At 41.4% G+C, this 14,545-nt stretch overlaps 1 protein-coding gene across 14 annotated transcripts in view; it reads left to right on the top strand.

Annotated features, from left to right (window-relative positions):
* Positions 1–14,545, top strand: part of FMNL2 (formin like 2) — a 279,853-nt gene that overhangs the window by 252,219 nt on the left and 13,089 nt on the right. For all 14 annotated transcript variants that reach the window (XR_006413533.1, XM_044418182.1, XM_044418181.1 and 11 more), the window contains 7 exons: positions 4,490–4,614; positions 6,751–6,950; positions 9,897–10,131; positions 10,577–10,645; positions 10,779–10,859; positions 11,484–11,613; positions 12,900–13,063. Coding sequence is in view for 13 of the 14 variants with exons in the window: in XM_044418182.1 (XP_044274117.1) it covers positions 4,490–4,614; positions 6,751–6,950; positions 9,897–10,131; positions 10,577–10,645; positions 10,779–10,859; positions 11,484–11,613; positions 12,900–13,063 (1,004 nt within the window). In the remaining variant the exon portion in view is untranslated. The remainder of the gene's footprint in view (positions 1–4,489; positions 4,615–6,750; positions 6,951–9,896; positions 10,132–10,576; positions 10,646–10,778; positions 10,860–11,483; positions 11,614–12,899; positions 13,064–14,545) is intronic.

Raw genomic sequence — 14,545 nt, 5'->3', positions numbered from 1 at the left:
TTTTTTTTTTTTTTTTTTTTGGTACCAAAATATTAATCGCATCGGTACCGGGAGGTTATATCGCTGACTAGAGATTGTTCTCAGTACCGTACTATAATTCACATCGGTACCATGGGAATATAATGGTGTCTTATCATTACTTTATTTTTAACCTCTAGAGGGTGAACGTGCGGTCTTCAAGACTGAGCAAAATGGCGGACACTCCGCTCTATTTATACCACAAAGGGGGAGGGGAGCGGAGTTTTCCCGCCAAAAACCGTTAGCTTTCTAATCTTCTGGCCTAGGCACTGCGCAGGCGCAGCAACCCCATATGTGTGAATACAGATGGCCACTTGAAGAACATCAGTTACAGGTAAGCAACCTGCTTTTCCCAGGAGTCCTTATTGGTTTTTTCTAAAGAGTTGGTGGAATAAGTCCTAGATAGCATTATTCTTTTCAGGAATGGATAATTAATCTGTGATTTTGTAACCATAGCTAACTTTTTCTTATTTATTCCCTCTGCTTCCTTATCAGACGGGCCAATCAAGCTTTTCTGTAGGTTCCTTTTTGCTAAGTATTTTAAATACTTCTTACCCTTACTTTTCAGTGTGTCAGTTTCCTGTCCTGTTATCATAGTCACGTGTGTATGTGTGTGTCACTTTTAAATACTGGCTTGCTGTGTTTTTACATTATCTAAAAGCATGAAGTGCTTCTGAGTTGTCTTAAAGCATCATCCTGGTACAGAGCTTTATAACACCATTGCTTTCATTTTCTTATATAAGTGAAGTAAGTGAGCATTACATTTTACAAATAGGTTGCCTGAGAAACAAGGCCCTGCTAGAGCAGATCACTTCTACATGTGGTTAGTTATCACTGGGTTCACCAAGACATCACCAAGCTTTTTAACTTGTGGCCCAAAACAGATATTACTTTAAATCTACACTTAGCAACTGATTGCTTTTACTTAAGGGTAGGTCTTGACTCTTAGCTCTTAAAAGCTCCCTACAGTACACAAGACTTGCACTCCAGATCAGGTGAGCTGTGCCCACTCTAGGGCAAAATTAAAGAAGGTGTGACTGCTGAGCATGGGTTTAAAATAATATCTGCTTTGGCTCTAATCAATGCTTTATTGACAAATTTGGTCTTGGTCTTTCTTACTTGGTACTTAATTAAAAGTACAACCCCAAATCTGGATTTTTGAGGCTTTCAGAGATTAAAAAAGAGTGAATGAAAAGAGCTATACCACATCAGTGTGCGCACGGGGAGACAAGGCAGATTCTGCCAGGAAGGGCACTGAGATGCCAACTGGAGGACGGAGGCAGTAGGAGCAGAAAAACAAGCTATGATGAGCCCCATCACCTGTAGGGCACACCATGGACTGCTCACAAACAGCTCACATGGTATTGCTCATTCTCATGATTACTGGGCAAGATGTGCAGACCTGGCCATACTCAGCCCTTGCTGCAGGCATGACAACCCACCGTGGGCAGCCTGCCATGGTGGGTTTTCGTGTCATCTGGACCCTGACTGTTTTCCTTTGGGGGACTTATTTTTTGGGAACAAGCCATATAGAAAAGCCATGGATTGTTGTTGGCATCTTGCCACAACTTATTGCCTGGACCCAGGAAGCCAGTTTTATTGTGGGTTGCTGCAGAGCAGCTCATTGTTTGCAACCTCACCAGTGACTGCCATTCCACCAATACTGAAAGAGCACATGGGAAGGACTGCCTTTTCCCTAGCTTGCAAAAACCATGCTTCCCTGCCTCACAAATGTGCAAATAAGGTTGCAAACTTTTATTAATAATACCATGTTGTCATTCTTTCACAAGCACTCAGGTATACCTATGGCTGTCTGTAAGAATGTTGACAAGATGAGGTTGCCTGTTGGCCAACTTGAGCACACTTGTGAAAGACTGAGGGAGGAATGAGAAATAACAGTAAGAGAAAGGAGGGACATGGTAGTGCAGATGGGAAATTTGTGTACCTACAAGTAATGGAGCAGTTAATGCAGGTGAGCAGATTTCTCCTCCGTGTTCTTCCCAGCTATTACATTTGCTCAAATTTCACCTCCAGTTACTTTCCAGCCATTAAATTTACACACATTTCTACAGTTTCTGAACTTGCAGGGTAATGCAGTAACTGCAGCAGTAAATGCTCCAAATTGGAACCATGAAATGGGCATGAAGGGAGAGTTAATATCTAGCCTTGGTAGGGTAGTTGGAGAGTTGGGGAAGCACTGGAAAGGTAAAGGAGGTCACTGAGATAACGTGGTTGTAGCCATCCCAAGCCTTCACATATCAATAATGCTGCTCTATAGGAATGTGGTTTCTATATGCTTTGCTTCATGGTGGACAAATCCCAACACAACAAAATGGTTCCCTTATCAGCAGTGTGCTTCAATTCGAGTTTACCAGCAGAGGGCACAGTCTGCACATGGTTCAACAGGAAAAGCCCCTACAGCTCCCAGCATGCTTCAGCCAGCTCTTCATGCTGGACAGGCATAGCTGGGAGTCGTGGGATTTTTTCCTGTCATATCATATATATGATTGTTCCCTTAATGGTTTTTCAATACTGGAGGAATGAGAAGCAGGGTTTTTTTTGCAGACTGAATGAAGCCAGCAAAATAAGTGAAATGTTCACTAGTCAGTCCTAAACGAATGCTGTTGAAAGTTTGCCGTTCTGCTAAATGATGTGCTTTTTGCAAAAAGGAGCAACATTTTCTCTGTTTAGGAAAGGATTCACTAGCATTGTAGGTGTGGGACACCTTATGTTGAAATCTGGATTGAGTGTCCCCAGTTTTATGTTGGAAATAGCCCTTAGTAATATGAGGGTCAGAAAAAAACTGGTTTAGTTGACTGATTCAAGAAATCACTTAAAACTGTAGGACCATTTTAAAAATTCTACTTCGTTATTTCAGGCATCTGATAGTCCTCTGATTTTTATTACTGGATCTCCTGAATGGTTTAAAGATAGCTGCTTATAATTAATAAATTACAGATAACTAAATATTTATGGTGAAGGATATTCTAGCATACCCCTGGCTGGAAACTCAGAAATGGTTTTTCTTCTTAGCAATTAACCTACCTTTTCCCACTTCAGCCTATTAGTTTTTCCATTAGTTGATAAGGAAAACACCTCTTTAGAGCTATTTTCACATATTTAGTATAGTTACATAGTGAAAAGCATCAAAGTGGCTAGTAGTCCAAGAACTGATTGTGGTGAAACTGGAGATTATTCTGTTATTGTTTAAAATACTGACTTTATCTTTTTTAAATCAGACACTGCAGATTCCTGTCACTTCTCTAGTAGTTTGAACTTCATGTTTCTCCAAAACTCCAGTTGTTTTGCATTTTCAGCATGAAATACAGTTACAGTGATTGAGTGGCTTATTAAGCAAATGTAATATGCGGGGATTAGGGTGCAAATCTATGTATGATTAGGCAGAAAAGAGTGCTGCAACTCCCAGGATGCCCCATGGCATGGCAAGCTGGAGCAGGTGAGGAGCCATAGGAGTGCACCCTCAAACATTTTGTGATGCTAATTGTGTTTAATGATTGAATGCTGGATTACATGGGGCCCCTGCCGATAGGAACACAAAGATGACATATATACCCTGCAGTTCTTACATGACTGCACTAAGTTGATAGACTCCAGGATCATGTCCATTATCCCGTAGATGTTGCTTGTCCATGAAGTTGAATGCTTTGCAACCATCCTTCACTTCACTGAAACTGAGAGTGTTAGTCCTCTGATGGGTAGGTGAATTTAGGGTTATTCTTCCTTAAATAGTGATCTGTGACATCATTGTCTCCATCAAACAAGTGTTTTTGCAGTTCTGTGAATTTTAGTAAGGTCTGAGTATTAGCAGTAAATTACTGGGGGGTATTGCTAAAATCACATAGGGGTAACAGAGTATCCAGCTGCTTGACCAAAAATCAGGGTATATGCTTCTTGCAGTGATTACCTTATTTGCATCTTCTATATTACAATTCTGTGTATACGAGCTGTGCAAGTGAGTGGCTTGGGGAGGTTCAGGAGGCATTCTTGTCTCCTCCTCCTCCTCCACAAAATTCAGCAGCAGTGGCAAAATAATAGTTGATAAGATGCTGGTTTTTGGTGGCAAAATGAACATGATGGTGACTGGAGTCTGTGTAGGCCACATGTTGCCCACTCATGGCTGACTCAGGAATAAGCCCCATTGAGCTCTTATTTGTAAGTGTATATAGGATTGCAGCTTCATTTGAACATAAGGGAGAAAACTGTACATATATTGAAATCAGAACATGGCTGTAATCAGCTATTTTCATGAGTGATAGGCAAACCTACTGAATTACAGAGAAAATCTGCCTATTACTTTTCAAGACTTTCCAGTCTTACAGTAGTTGTTTAGCACTTGCTAAACCTCCTCCAGTGTTGAAAGCACCATCTCTTAGCATTGCTGTTGGATTGCTTCAAATGTTTTTACTGGCTCTTCTGAAATGTAAGATTGCACTCTCTCTTTCATTTAAAGCTGTGAAAATCAAGAAGCCAATTAAGACGAAGTTCCGCATGCCAGTGTTCAACTGGGTAGCTCTGAAACCCAACCAGATAAATGGGACAGTCTTCAATGAAATTGATGACGAAAGGATCTTGGAGGTATGATTGTGGTTTGGATGTGAGGGTCTGTGGGGTGGGTTATTTTTCAGTGCATGAGTTATATGTTTAAAGGGTTCATTTTGCTGTCATACACATTGTTGACAAAAGTATTTAGCGGTAATTTAATAGTCCATAGGCATTAGTAATTGATCTGTTCTACTGTCCTGAATTTATGTGACTAGGAGTACTGATCAGTGCTTCTTTCTACATGTTGCAATTCAGCTTTCTGGACACTGGACTTTTGTCCTTTCCCTCCACATGCAGGCAGGTTACTTTCAGAAGGATTAATCTGGGGAATGTCATGCTTTCCACTTCCTCCCTTCAACTCACAGGCCTCCCACTCTTGGCATCAGCCACTGCACCTGACATTCTTTTTTTTATAAGTTTTATTTGAAATTATAATCCTAAAAAACAAAGAAAAAACTAAAAACAACATCAGTCATCAAAAACGTCGGGCCTGCTGGGTCAGCCCCCACACCCTTCTTTTTCCATTTATGATAACTTAAAAACATATTTAAATCTAAGCCAAGTCCCGTTTCTCTAGCCAATAATAAAAAGAGTCCCAAGTTTGACAGAAGTCAGTATCTTCCTTCTCCTTCAATGATAAAGTCAATCTATCCATTTCTGCACAGTCCAGGATCTTTTTTAGAATCAGTTCGTTGGTGGGTAGTTCTTCACTTTTCCAGTGTTGAGCAACACTGCACCTGAACTTCTGTCCCAAGGCACACGGCTCCCTCCCCATGTCACCTGCTTCTTCTTCATTGGTCCGCACATTGAGGCTGGATGCCTGGAATGGCTTCTCTACTTGCTACTTTTTTCCCATTATAAGCCACTATGACTGCAGCCTGAATTTATAGGATGCTATTGATGCTATGATGTCCTTTTCAGGACTGTGTATAGTCCACAATTTTTAAAAGAACACACAAAAAGTGCTCAGCTGAATGCTGTGCTAAGTAACACTGAATATTGGGACCAGCATCTACTATGTAAATAGAGTATTTTTCTTTATTGAAAACACTAAAATAGTTTGTCCAAGTGCCAGTCCTTTATGCAGCCAGAATTGCCTCATTCACACACAAGAGGGAGGGAAGTGACAGGCTTGGAGGAAATCCAAGATTTACAGAAACATAACAATCAAAACCTTTAGAAATCAGGTGAGGAAAGCAAAAATAACCTGATGAGGACTGAGCATGCTGGCTGATGGGGTAGCTGGAAAACTGAATAAGAAGCAAGCAACGTGGGGAAAAATGAAAAAAAAAAGTGTCAAGTGCCAAAGAAAAACTTTTATTAATGACCTAATCATTTTGAAAGTGTAGATTTCTTTCTTCAGGGGCTGATAGTTGTATAACAAGCATGAATCCATGCAGATGAATTATGCATGGAATTCATGAATTGGTCCTCTTCATGGTTGCTATGCATCACAGATATGGGCTCTGTGTCTGCATGGAGCTTGTTGTCGGGACATTTCTACAGCTAAGCATTAATTTGGGTGGGAGCCCCACTCCTCCTTGTTCCCTGCATCTATAGGAGGGAACAAGAATGGAGCCCATTCCCTCCATTCATTTTTGACTGCCTCCATCCCTAGATCTGGAAGGGCTTCTCTCCTCAACTTAAGATTTTTTTCAGCATTTATTACTCTTTGCTCTCTTTGCTCTTTGGCCCACTAGTTAGTGGCTCCTTAGACTGCAACAGACACACTTCATCTTTAATTCATTTGGGTGCAAGTCTGTGGTCCCTGTCCGGGTGTTCTGCTCCAGGTGCCCTCACTGGACTGTTGGCACTATGCTTTCCCCACCATGAATGCCGCCAAAGCAATAAGGCTAAGAAGGTGGCCTTCTGTGGTTGGCAGGAGGACCTTTGGATTCCCTGGATCAAAAGACCATCTCCTTTCCTGGCCATCCCCCAGAACTTGGAGAAAACTTACATGCAACTTAGAGCTGAAAAGGTTCTTTAAAACAAGCAAAGAAAAAAGAACACGCAAGGGGAAAAAAGGAAAGAAAGATTAGAAGCTGCTAGTTTATAATCTTCCAGTGTCCAATAGTACTTAAGTCCAAAAATTGTAAGTTTCTCCACCATTGCTTTTCCCTCTCACTGCTGATTGACCTGCTTCTCATTTCTGTTTGGTTTCTGTCTTAGGATTTAAATGTGGATGAATTTGAAGAAATATTCAAGACAAAAGCCCAAGGCCCAGCCATTGATCTTTCTTCAAGCAAGCAAATAACTCAAAAAGGCTCAAACAAAGTCACACTGTTGGAATCAAACAGGGCTAAAAACCTTGCTATCACCCTAAGGAAAGCTGGAAAGACTGCTGATGAGATCTGCAAAGCTATTCAGGCGTAAATGAAAAGCTTTTTCATATAAAAATTGATTCGAATATAATGTGGGCGGTCCAGTAGTATTTCTGCAATTGGACTAGATCCAAGACAGTTCTTTTTATTGCTTACAATTGGTGCTGTTCATCTATACACATGTTCCAGTTTATCACCCTAAAGCAGCAACTCTATGCACACTTTCCTAGAGGAGGCCCACTGAACTCAGTGGGACTTGTGCATGTGCAACTATGAATAGGCTGGGCTACATATATAGCAATAGCATGATGCAAACTGATCTACTTCATTATGGAGACCAACTGGTGGCTTTCTGAAGAATGCCATCAATACATTTCATCCATAATTCTTGTCATGCAACCCTTTCATGCCTAACAGCAATTTAAACACTATCCAGAGATAAATATGTTACTTATTAAGGAAATGAGAAAAAAGCTAGTTTTCATAGTGTTTGAGTTTAGGCCAAGTGTCTTCAATGAAATGGAGAATGGCATTGCACGTGTGCAATTCATTATTATGCTGTATAGGCTGGTTCTTCAAATGTTCCACAGTCTGCCAAACAATAATGAAAGGAGCGAGTAAGTGAAGAGTCCTGTGGTCCCTAGATACTGTCTAGGTGGCTATAGAAGTTTTTGCTTTCTCAGATCTGAGGTCAAAAGTAGAGTTCCAGCCTCAGAGCTGGGGATCTGGGCTTGGCTCCTTCCCCGTCATGCACTTGGCATGGAAAGAAGCTTGCCACCTGCTCCTCTGAGGTTGCAAAACTGACCTCAGAGAGAAGGGCATTACAGGGACCAGAGAGGGGAGGAGACCAGAGTCTTATCCCGGTAGCGTTGCTGGTTGCGTTCCTCCCAGTCTGAGGCATCTCAGCAAGACTGCTGGAACTGATTGACTCACAGAATTGCAGGGCAAGAAGTGTGGGGAGGTGGAGATGGCTTTTGGCACTCCTCACGCTTTGCAGAGGATGTTTATATACATCCGAGTTCAGGGGCTGATGAGCAGTGAGAGATCTGCAACAATAATATACTTTATTTTAAAATACTTGAAAGCTGCAGTACTAAGAGCACTTCAGGATAATGGTCTCAATGAAGGCAATTCATTTGCCTAGCTCGCAGAAGTTGTCCTACATAAATATGCTTTAGATTGGTTCCAGACAAGAAGACTGCAGCTGGATCTTATCCAGTAAACTAAGGGTTACTACAGTGAGGGATCTGTTATTTCCCAGCTTCTTTTAAAGGGCAGAGCCTCAGCTGAGCCAGATGGGGTGACCTTAGTGAGCTGTGGGGTTCACAACGCAGGAGGAGCACTCTCTGAGATCCTGGGCTCAGGAAGGGCATTAAAGATCAGCACCAGCACTTTGAGATGAGATGCCCAGCATGAATGACATCCAGGAGGGTGCTACAGATCCTCCTTATGGAAATTTGCCTTTCTTAGTGTTCACTGTGTTCATAAAGCCACATTCTTGTTCAGAAAATTTTCAATTTCAGAAGCTTTTTAGACCTTTTGCTTCTCCGTGGAACTCATGAACACGTAATCTGCAAATCATTACCGTTCTATGTCAATTGACTGCTTTCTGTCCCCAATACTTTTGTGATGTTCAGCATAATCCTAGTAATTTTTCTTCAGCATTCATTTCTACTGAGTTAAATCTGAAGCACCTCTTCATCTTTCTAAGTCTGCTGTACCCTTTATAGGGTCATTATGTACTGCAGTTCTACCAAGCTTACAGTGGTGTTTCCCACAGCAGACACGCAAAAATACATGAGGTACATGTATTTAATACACACCATTTTTGTTAATATTGATTAGCTTGACCCTCTTTAAAATCGTAGCTGGAAATAAACTTAATGACTGATTTTTGAAATGACACAAATGTAACAAAATATGCTTTATTGGTACCACATTCCACAGTGTTAACTTAAATTCTTCATTGGGCTATCATGTAGCCTTGCAGAAGAACATAGAGGACAAAGCAAACTTGTGACTTAAACTGTACAGGTAAAATCATGCTGGTGTTATAACGGAAGTGAGGAAAAAGCAAACACAAAAACAACAACAACAAAAAAGAAATACTAGCATCGTGGTAAATAATGGAAGAGTTTGTGGCTGCTTCAGTAACCTAATAGACCATTTTTCCCTATGGAAACTTTATGTACCAGAAATCTGCATTTTAAATTTTCATTATGAGAGTGTTAACTCCTGTGGCAATATGAAGCCAGTTTGGAGGAGAGTTAACATCTCATGGTACAATTGGACTTCCGCACCATTTTGTAGTGGATTGTTTTTGTATAGCTAGGAAAGTATAAAAGCAAAGCAACACAACGAAACTTCTATTTTAGTGCTCTTGAAATGGTAAAATTACATCAAAAGTGGAATTTATAATTCCTGCAAAATGTTGTTTTCCAGGCTCTGTTTTGAAAAGTTGTTTGGTGTAGAACAGACCCTGGAAGACTTAGGGCCTTTGGTTGTTTAATTTTCCCATTCATTTCATTAGGGGTAATTCGGAACCCTGATAGCATAATATTAGACACTGCTTTAAAAATTGAAAGGAGAGGGAGGAGGTGAAGCACCATAGGTGAATTGACATGAAATTGCTGAGGAATCCATGGAGTATGAAATAGTTCCAGCAAGCCTCTTGGCTTGGGTATCCTGAAAGGCAGCTATTTTACATTTTCAAATATCCATAGGCAAGTATTTAAGGATGCACATCAATCACTCACACTTTACGTATCCCCCCACATCTTGTCCTACATGTTACAAGTTGGTTGCAGAAAACAGCATACCTGCAGCAAATGTTGCACAAAATGAATCATATCTAACAGAATTGGTTTCAAGAAAATCAGGCTGTCACATCCTGGTCTTGCTGAACATAAATTTCTTTGAAATGTTAGCTCACTGCCTCTTTCCCATCCTTCTATTCAATTATCTTTTATTTATCTGCTTTTTTGCATTGGTTAGATTTGATTTGAAGACACTGCCAGTAGATTTTGTCGAATGCTTGATGAGGTTCTTGCCCACGGAAAACGAAGTGAAAATGTTGCGGCTTTATGAGCGGGAGAGGAAACCTCTTGAAAACCTGTCAGATGAGGATCGATTCATGATGCAGTTCAGTAAGATTGAACGGCTGATGCAGAAGATGACCATCATGGCCTTCATTGGCAACTTCGCAGAAAGCATCCAGATGCTGACCCCAGTGAGTGAGATACAGCATTCAGAATCTTTGTGTAAAAGTGGACTAGAATTGAACTGTACTATTTCAGTTTATGGGCATTTTGCATTCAGTTAGGATGTTTGGCACATGTACCACAATTGTATAGGATATGGCTCGTGACCTATCAGCAAGAATATGAAAGCCTCATTTGTAAAATGAGCTTGCCTTAATATTCACACAAGGTATCTTCAAATGCAAGCCATTGTAAGTAGATATACATACTGGTTTTTTTCTAAATTAGATTTCTTATATTCAAGTCAGTTTCATTCCAGTGCCAGAGTTATTTGTTGCAATGGGAAGAAAAATTCAGTTCCATCCTCACACCTGTGGCTTATGCTAGGTTCTGTCTCAGAAACCCCCAGGTGTCCACCCGTTGGTTTGCACTGCTTTTACAGGCGTTTATGTTATTTCTTGTATTTGCCTTTAGCAACTTCACGCGATAATTGCAGCATCAGTCTCAATAAAGTCATCTCAGAAGCTCAAGAAAATCTTAGAGGTAAGTGTCATGTTACCCATTCACTTTTAATCTTTAGAGGGGCTCTATAAACTTAGAAGTGCCCCTTTCTTTTCAGTAGCAGATTGCACAAAAAGTTATTGCTTACTGTTTCTCTACCTTGTGGTCCCTACAGATAATCTTGGCTCTGGGTAATTATATGAACAGCAGTAAACGAGGAGCTGTTTATGGATTTAAACTGCAAAGCTTAGATTTGGTAAGTTGGGACAAATTCCCACCAAACTGACTTGGGTGTAACTTTGCCTGAAAGGCTGCTTGCAAATACCCATTCATTCATACAGCCGGCCTTGATACAGGGGTTTCAGGCATCCTATGAGTGAGAAGTCAGTGAACCAGTGGGGAATGAGAATTATAAGCTTTGATTTCTTGCCTCATAAATCAAAAAAGGAAGAACTGTCACCCCAAGAACATTACAGCCCAGCCCTAATTTGCATTTTTGACCATAGTAAAATTACTCCTTACCATAAGCTGAAGCAAGGTGGAATACCTATTTATATTACTTTATTTAATTACTAATCTGTAGTAATTAAACCTCTGCAATCATTTTCATAAGGTGGCTTGTAAATCTCATAAAGTATTTAAAATCAAAATACAGCTCACAGGCCACAGCTCAAGTAGTTGAACATTTTCTCTATCTGTGGAATGTTCTCTAGATAGGACTGTTTATGTAACAAAATAAATAAACCTTGCCTGAAACACTGGGCTAGATAAACCCAAGGTGTTGACTTTCTGTAAGGTGGTTTCCTATGTCCCTTCTCTTAGATTAGAATCCAAGCCATTGCCTTTATTCTAACACACCTCTTCCACCTCTTCGCCACAGTTGTTAGACACAAAATCAACGGATAGAAAACAAACCTTATTGCACTATATATCAAACGTTGTGAAGGAGAAGTATCAGCAAGTATCACTTTTTTACAATGAACTTCACTACGTGGAGAAGGCTGCTGCAGGTAATGTGGCCATGGTTCACTTCCCAATTATATAAAGCTGGTTCAGAAATACGCTGTGCGCATCCAAAGGCAGTGATACCACCCCCACATAGCCAGATTCTAATGGACGTTATATTGGCGTGCAGAAGACAGGTGGACACCTCCGAAGGAGAATTGTGAGCATCACACAGGCACCATCGTTGTGAAATGCACCTTTGTACCCTGTGACAAACTGCTCTAAGCCTTGAACAGCCTCCCACTTTTTGGTAATCAGGCTGCCTTCCTAGTCCATGCTAAGACCCATTTGCTTGTTGTTCATTTACTTCTCATATTGTTTTTGCTGCTTCCCTAGCCCATAAACTACTTCCTGTTTCTTTGAACAGTCATCTTTGAAGCGCTTCTGAGATAATCTAGGTGTGTGTGAGGAATCTGTTTGAAGAGCTGGAATTGATTGGATTCCCTGGGCTCGGCTCCCCAGACTCCTGTCCACTTGGATGCAGCTCTGAGTGAGGATGCCCAGCCTTCCTGTGACACTCCCCAGGAATCTAACCCCACACAAACACTGTGCAAGCAGCTCTCCTCTTCCATGTTGGGTGCATCAGCCCTCGTTTATGATACTCCACGTGATGCAGAAAAAGGTTGCCTGCTACGCAGCCTTCCTTCTGCAAGCCTTTGCAGACTTGCTTTCAAAACAGGGCCGAGCCCAAGAGGAAATCTGAGACTAAGTGGAATCCACTTAATGCTCATTTAATGGGTTGGATCTAGCCTTTGTTATGCCATGAGCAGACCCACTGAAATCAACGGGACACAAGTTACTGATAGTTAATATTTCAGTGGGTCTTCTGTAAGGCTATCTGTCTGGACCCAGCCCACCTTCAGGAAGAACTGCTTTGCCAGAATCCATGTGGGTTAAACTGAGGGGCTCAGGTACATGCATGCATTGTAGAAAGAGCATAAAAATCCATTTTCTGGGCTGCATCGCCTCAACATCTTTTCTCATTCAGTGCAACTCTACTCATTCCCCTCTCCCTTCCCAGTCTTGCTGAGCTAATGTTGACATTAAGCCACCTAGCCTGCTTGCTGTTCATTCTCTTTGGTGTCCTTAGAACACAGTTGGTCCTTCACTGCTTTAGTAGCAGCAGAAAACAGCTTGCTGGGTGCATCTAATTAAAATCTTCAGGATCTCAGGCAGACGTATCTTCAAGCTTTGTTGCATGAGATCCTTTAACTGGGTGTGTTAGATGTAAGTAACCAATTTGTATGCTCTCTATATTAATACTTGGGATGATTTTTGTTTCCCTTTGTAGTGTCCCTTGAGAATGTTTTATTAGATGTAAAGGAACTCCAAAGAGGCCTGGACCTAACCAAACGAGAGTACACCATGCATGATCACAACACCATGCTGAAGGAATTTATTCAGAACAATGAAGGGAAACTAAAGAAGTTACAGGATGATGCAAAAATAGCCCAGGTATTCTATGTAGCTCAGCTGTTGCAGTGATCTAGCTATCAGAATCTAAGAATGAAGAAACCTTTTCCCTTTTCAAGCTGAAAATGACCCTTTCACAATAGGAAAAATGAACGTGAGCATCCTCTCAGTAGTTAGAGGATCACACTAGGACTGGAAGGCCAGTTTCAAATCCCCACCAAGACCTGAAGCTCACTGGATGGTCCTAGGCCAGGCACAATCTCTTGCTCTAACTATGTATCATTAGGGTGGGCAATTATGCTCCTCCAGATGTTTTATCTCACAATTCCCATTAGCCACAACCTTTACAGCTTTTACCTTTTCTGTTGTATTGTGAATGCCACTGAACAGAACAACATCTAAATTTTAAAAACTATGGATTTAATAATGGCTTAATGTCAGTATTGGTGTAACAGGATGAATCCAGATGTACCAATTGTACATACATTTTAACAAAATGCAAACAAATATTCCTACAGGAGTAGTGTCCATATGTCACACAAGTTCTTTGATCCATTTCATTACAGGAGGTGAGCTTTTATCTTTCAAATATTGTATCAATATTCCACTTCCAAAAGGATGCAGAAAATCCATTTATGTCAACCATGTGTTAACTTCCAAGAACTGGGTAGATAATTTAAAAGAACATTGTTCTGTTCCCCTCAAGACCCTGGGTATCCAGATAAGTCTTTAAAAGCCTTGGCATACCAGGGCTGTTTAACCTGGTACCCATAAAATGACGAATTTGGCACCTACTAGGCCTCAGTGGGGAAGTTGTTCCATAAATGGGGAACCACCACAGAAGAAGCTCTCCCCCTTGTTCTCATCCCACACATTTCCCTCAAAGTTGTAACTCAGAGAGAGGCCCCAGAGGGTGAATGGAGTGACCGAGAAGATGTTGGTTGGGGGAGGTGCTTTGGCATGCATTGTGGTCCTAAGCCATGTAAGGTTGTATAGGTTAAAACCAGCTCCTGGAATTGGGACCAGAAGCATACAGGCAGCCAGTGCAAGTGGCCCAGTCTTACATCTTTGGACCTGCATGTCCCAGTTATTAGTCTGGCTGCGGCATTCTGCACCAACTGCAGCTTCTGAACCAGCTTCAAGGGCAGCCCTGCATAGAGTGCGTTACAGCAATCCAATTTAGAGATTACCCAAGCATAGATTACTGAAGCCAGGTTATCCCTGGAACATAGGTGGCCCACCAGCCAAAGCCGGTAGAAGGCACTCTGAGCCACCGAGGCCACCTGAGCTTCAAGTGACAAAGGTGGACCAAGGAACACCGTGAAGCTATAAACCTGCTCATTCAGAGCAGCTAGAACAGGGTGAACTCCCCATCTGGTCAAAAGAATCTCCCACCAACAGCACCTCAGTCTTGTCTGGATTGAGTTTCAATTTGTTAGACCTCATCCGGGCTGTTGTTGCAGCCAGACACCAGTTTCGCAAATCCACAGCCTCACCTGCTGACCATGAAAAGGAGAAATAGAG

This window comes from Varanus komodoensis, unplaced genomic scaffold, assembly GCF_004798865.1.
Source record: "Varanus komodoensis strain SLA01 unplaced genomic scaffold, ASM479886v1 scaffold9, whole genome shotgun sequence".
NCBI classification, from domain to species: Eukaryota; Metazoa; Chordata; class Lepidosauria; order Squamata; family Varanidae; genus Varanus; species Varanus komodoensis.
The sequence above is the reverse complement of the archived record's forward strand: the minus strand, read 5'-3'. Positions and strand labels throughout refer to the sequence as shown.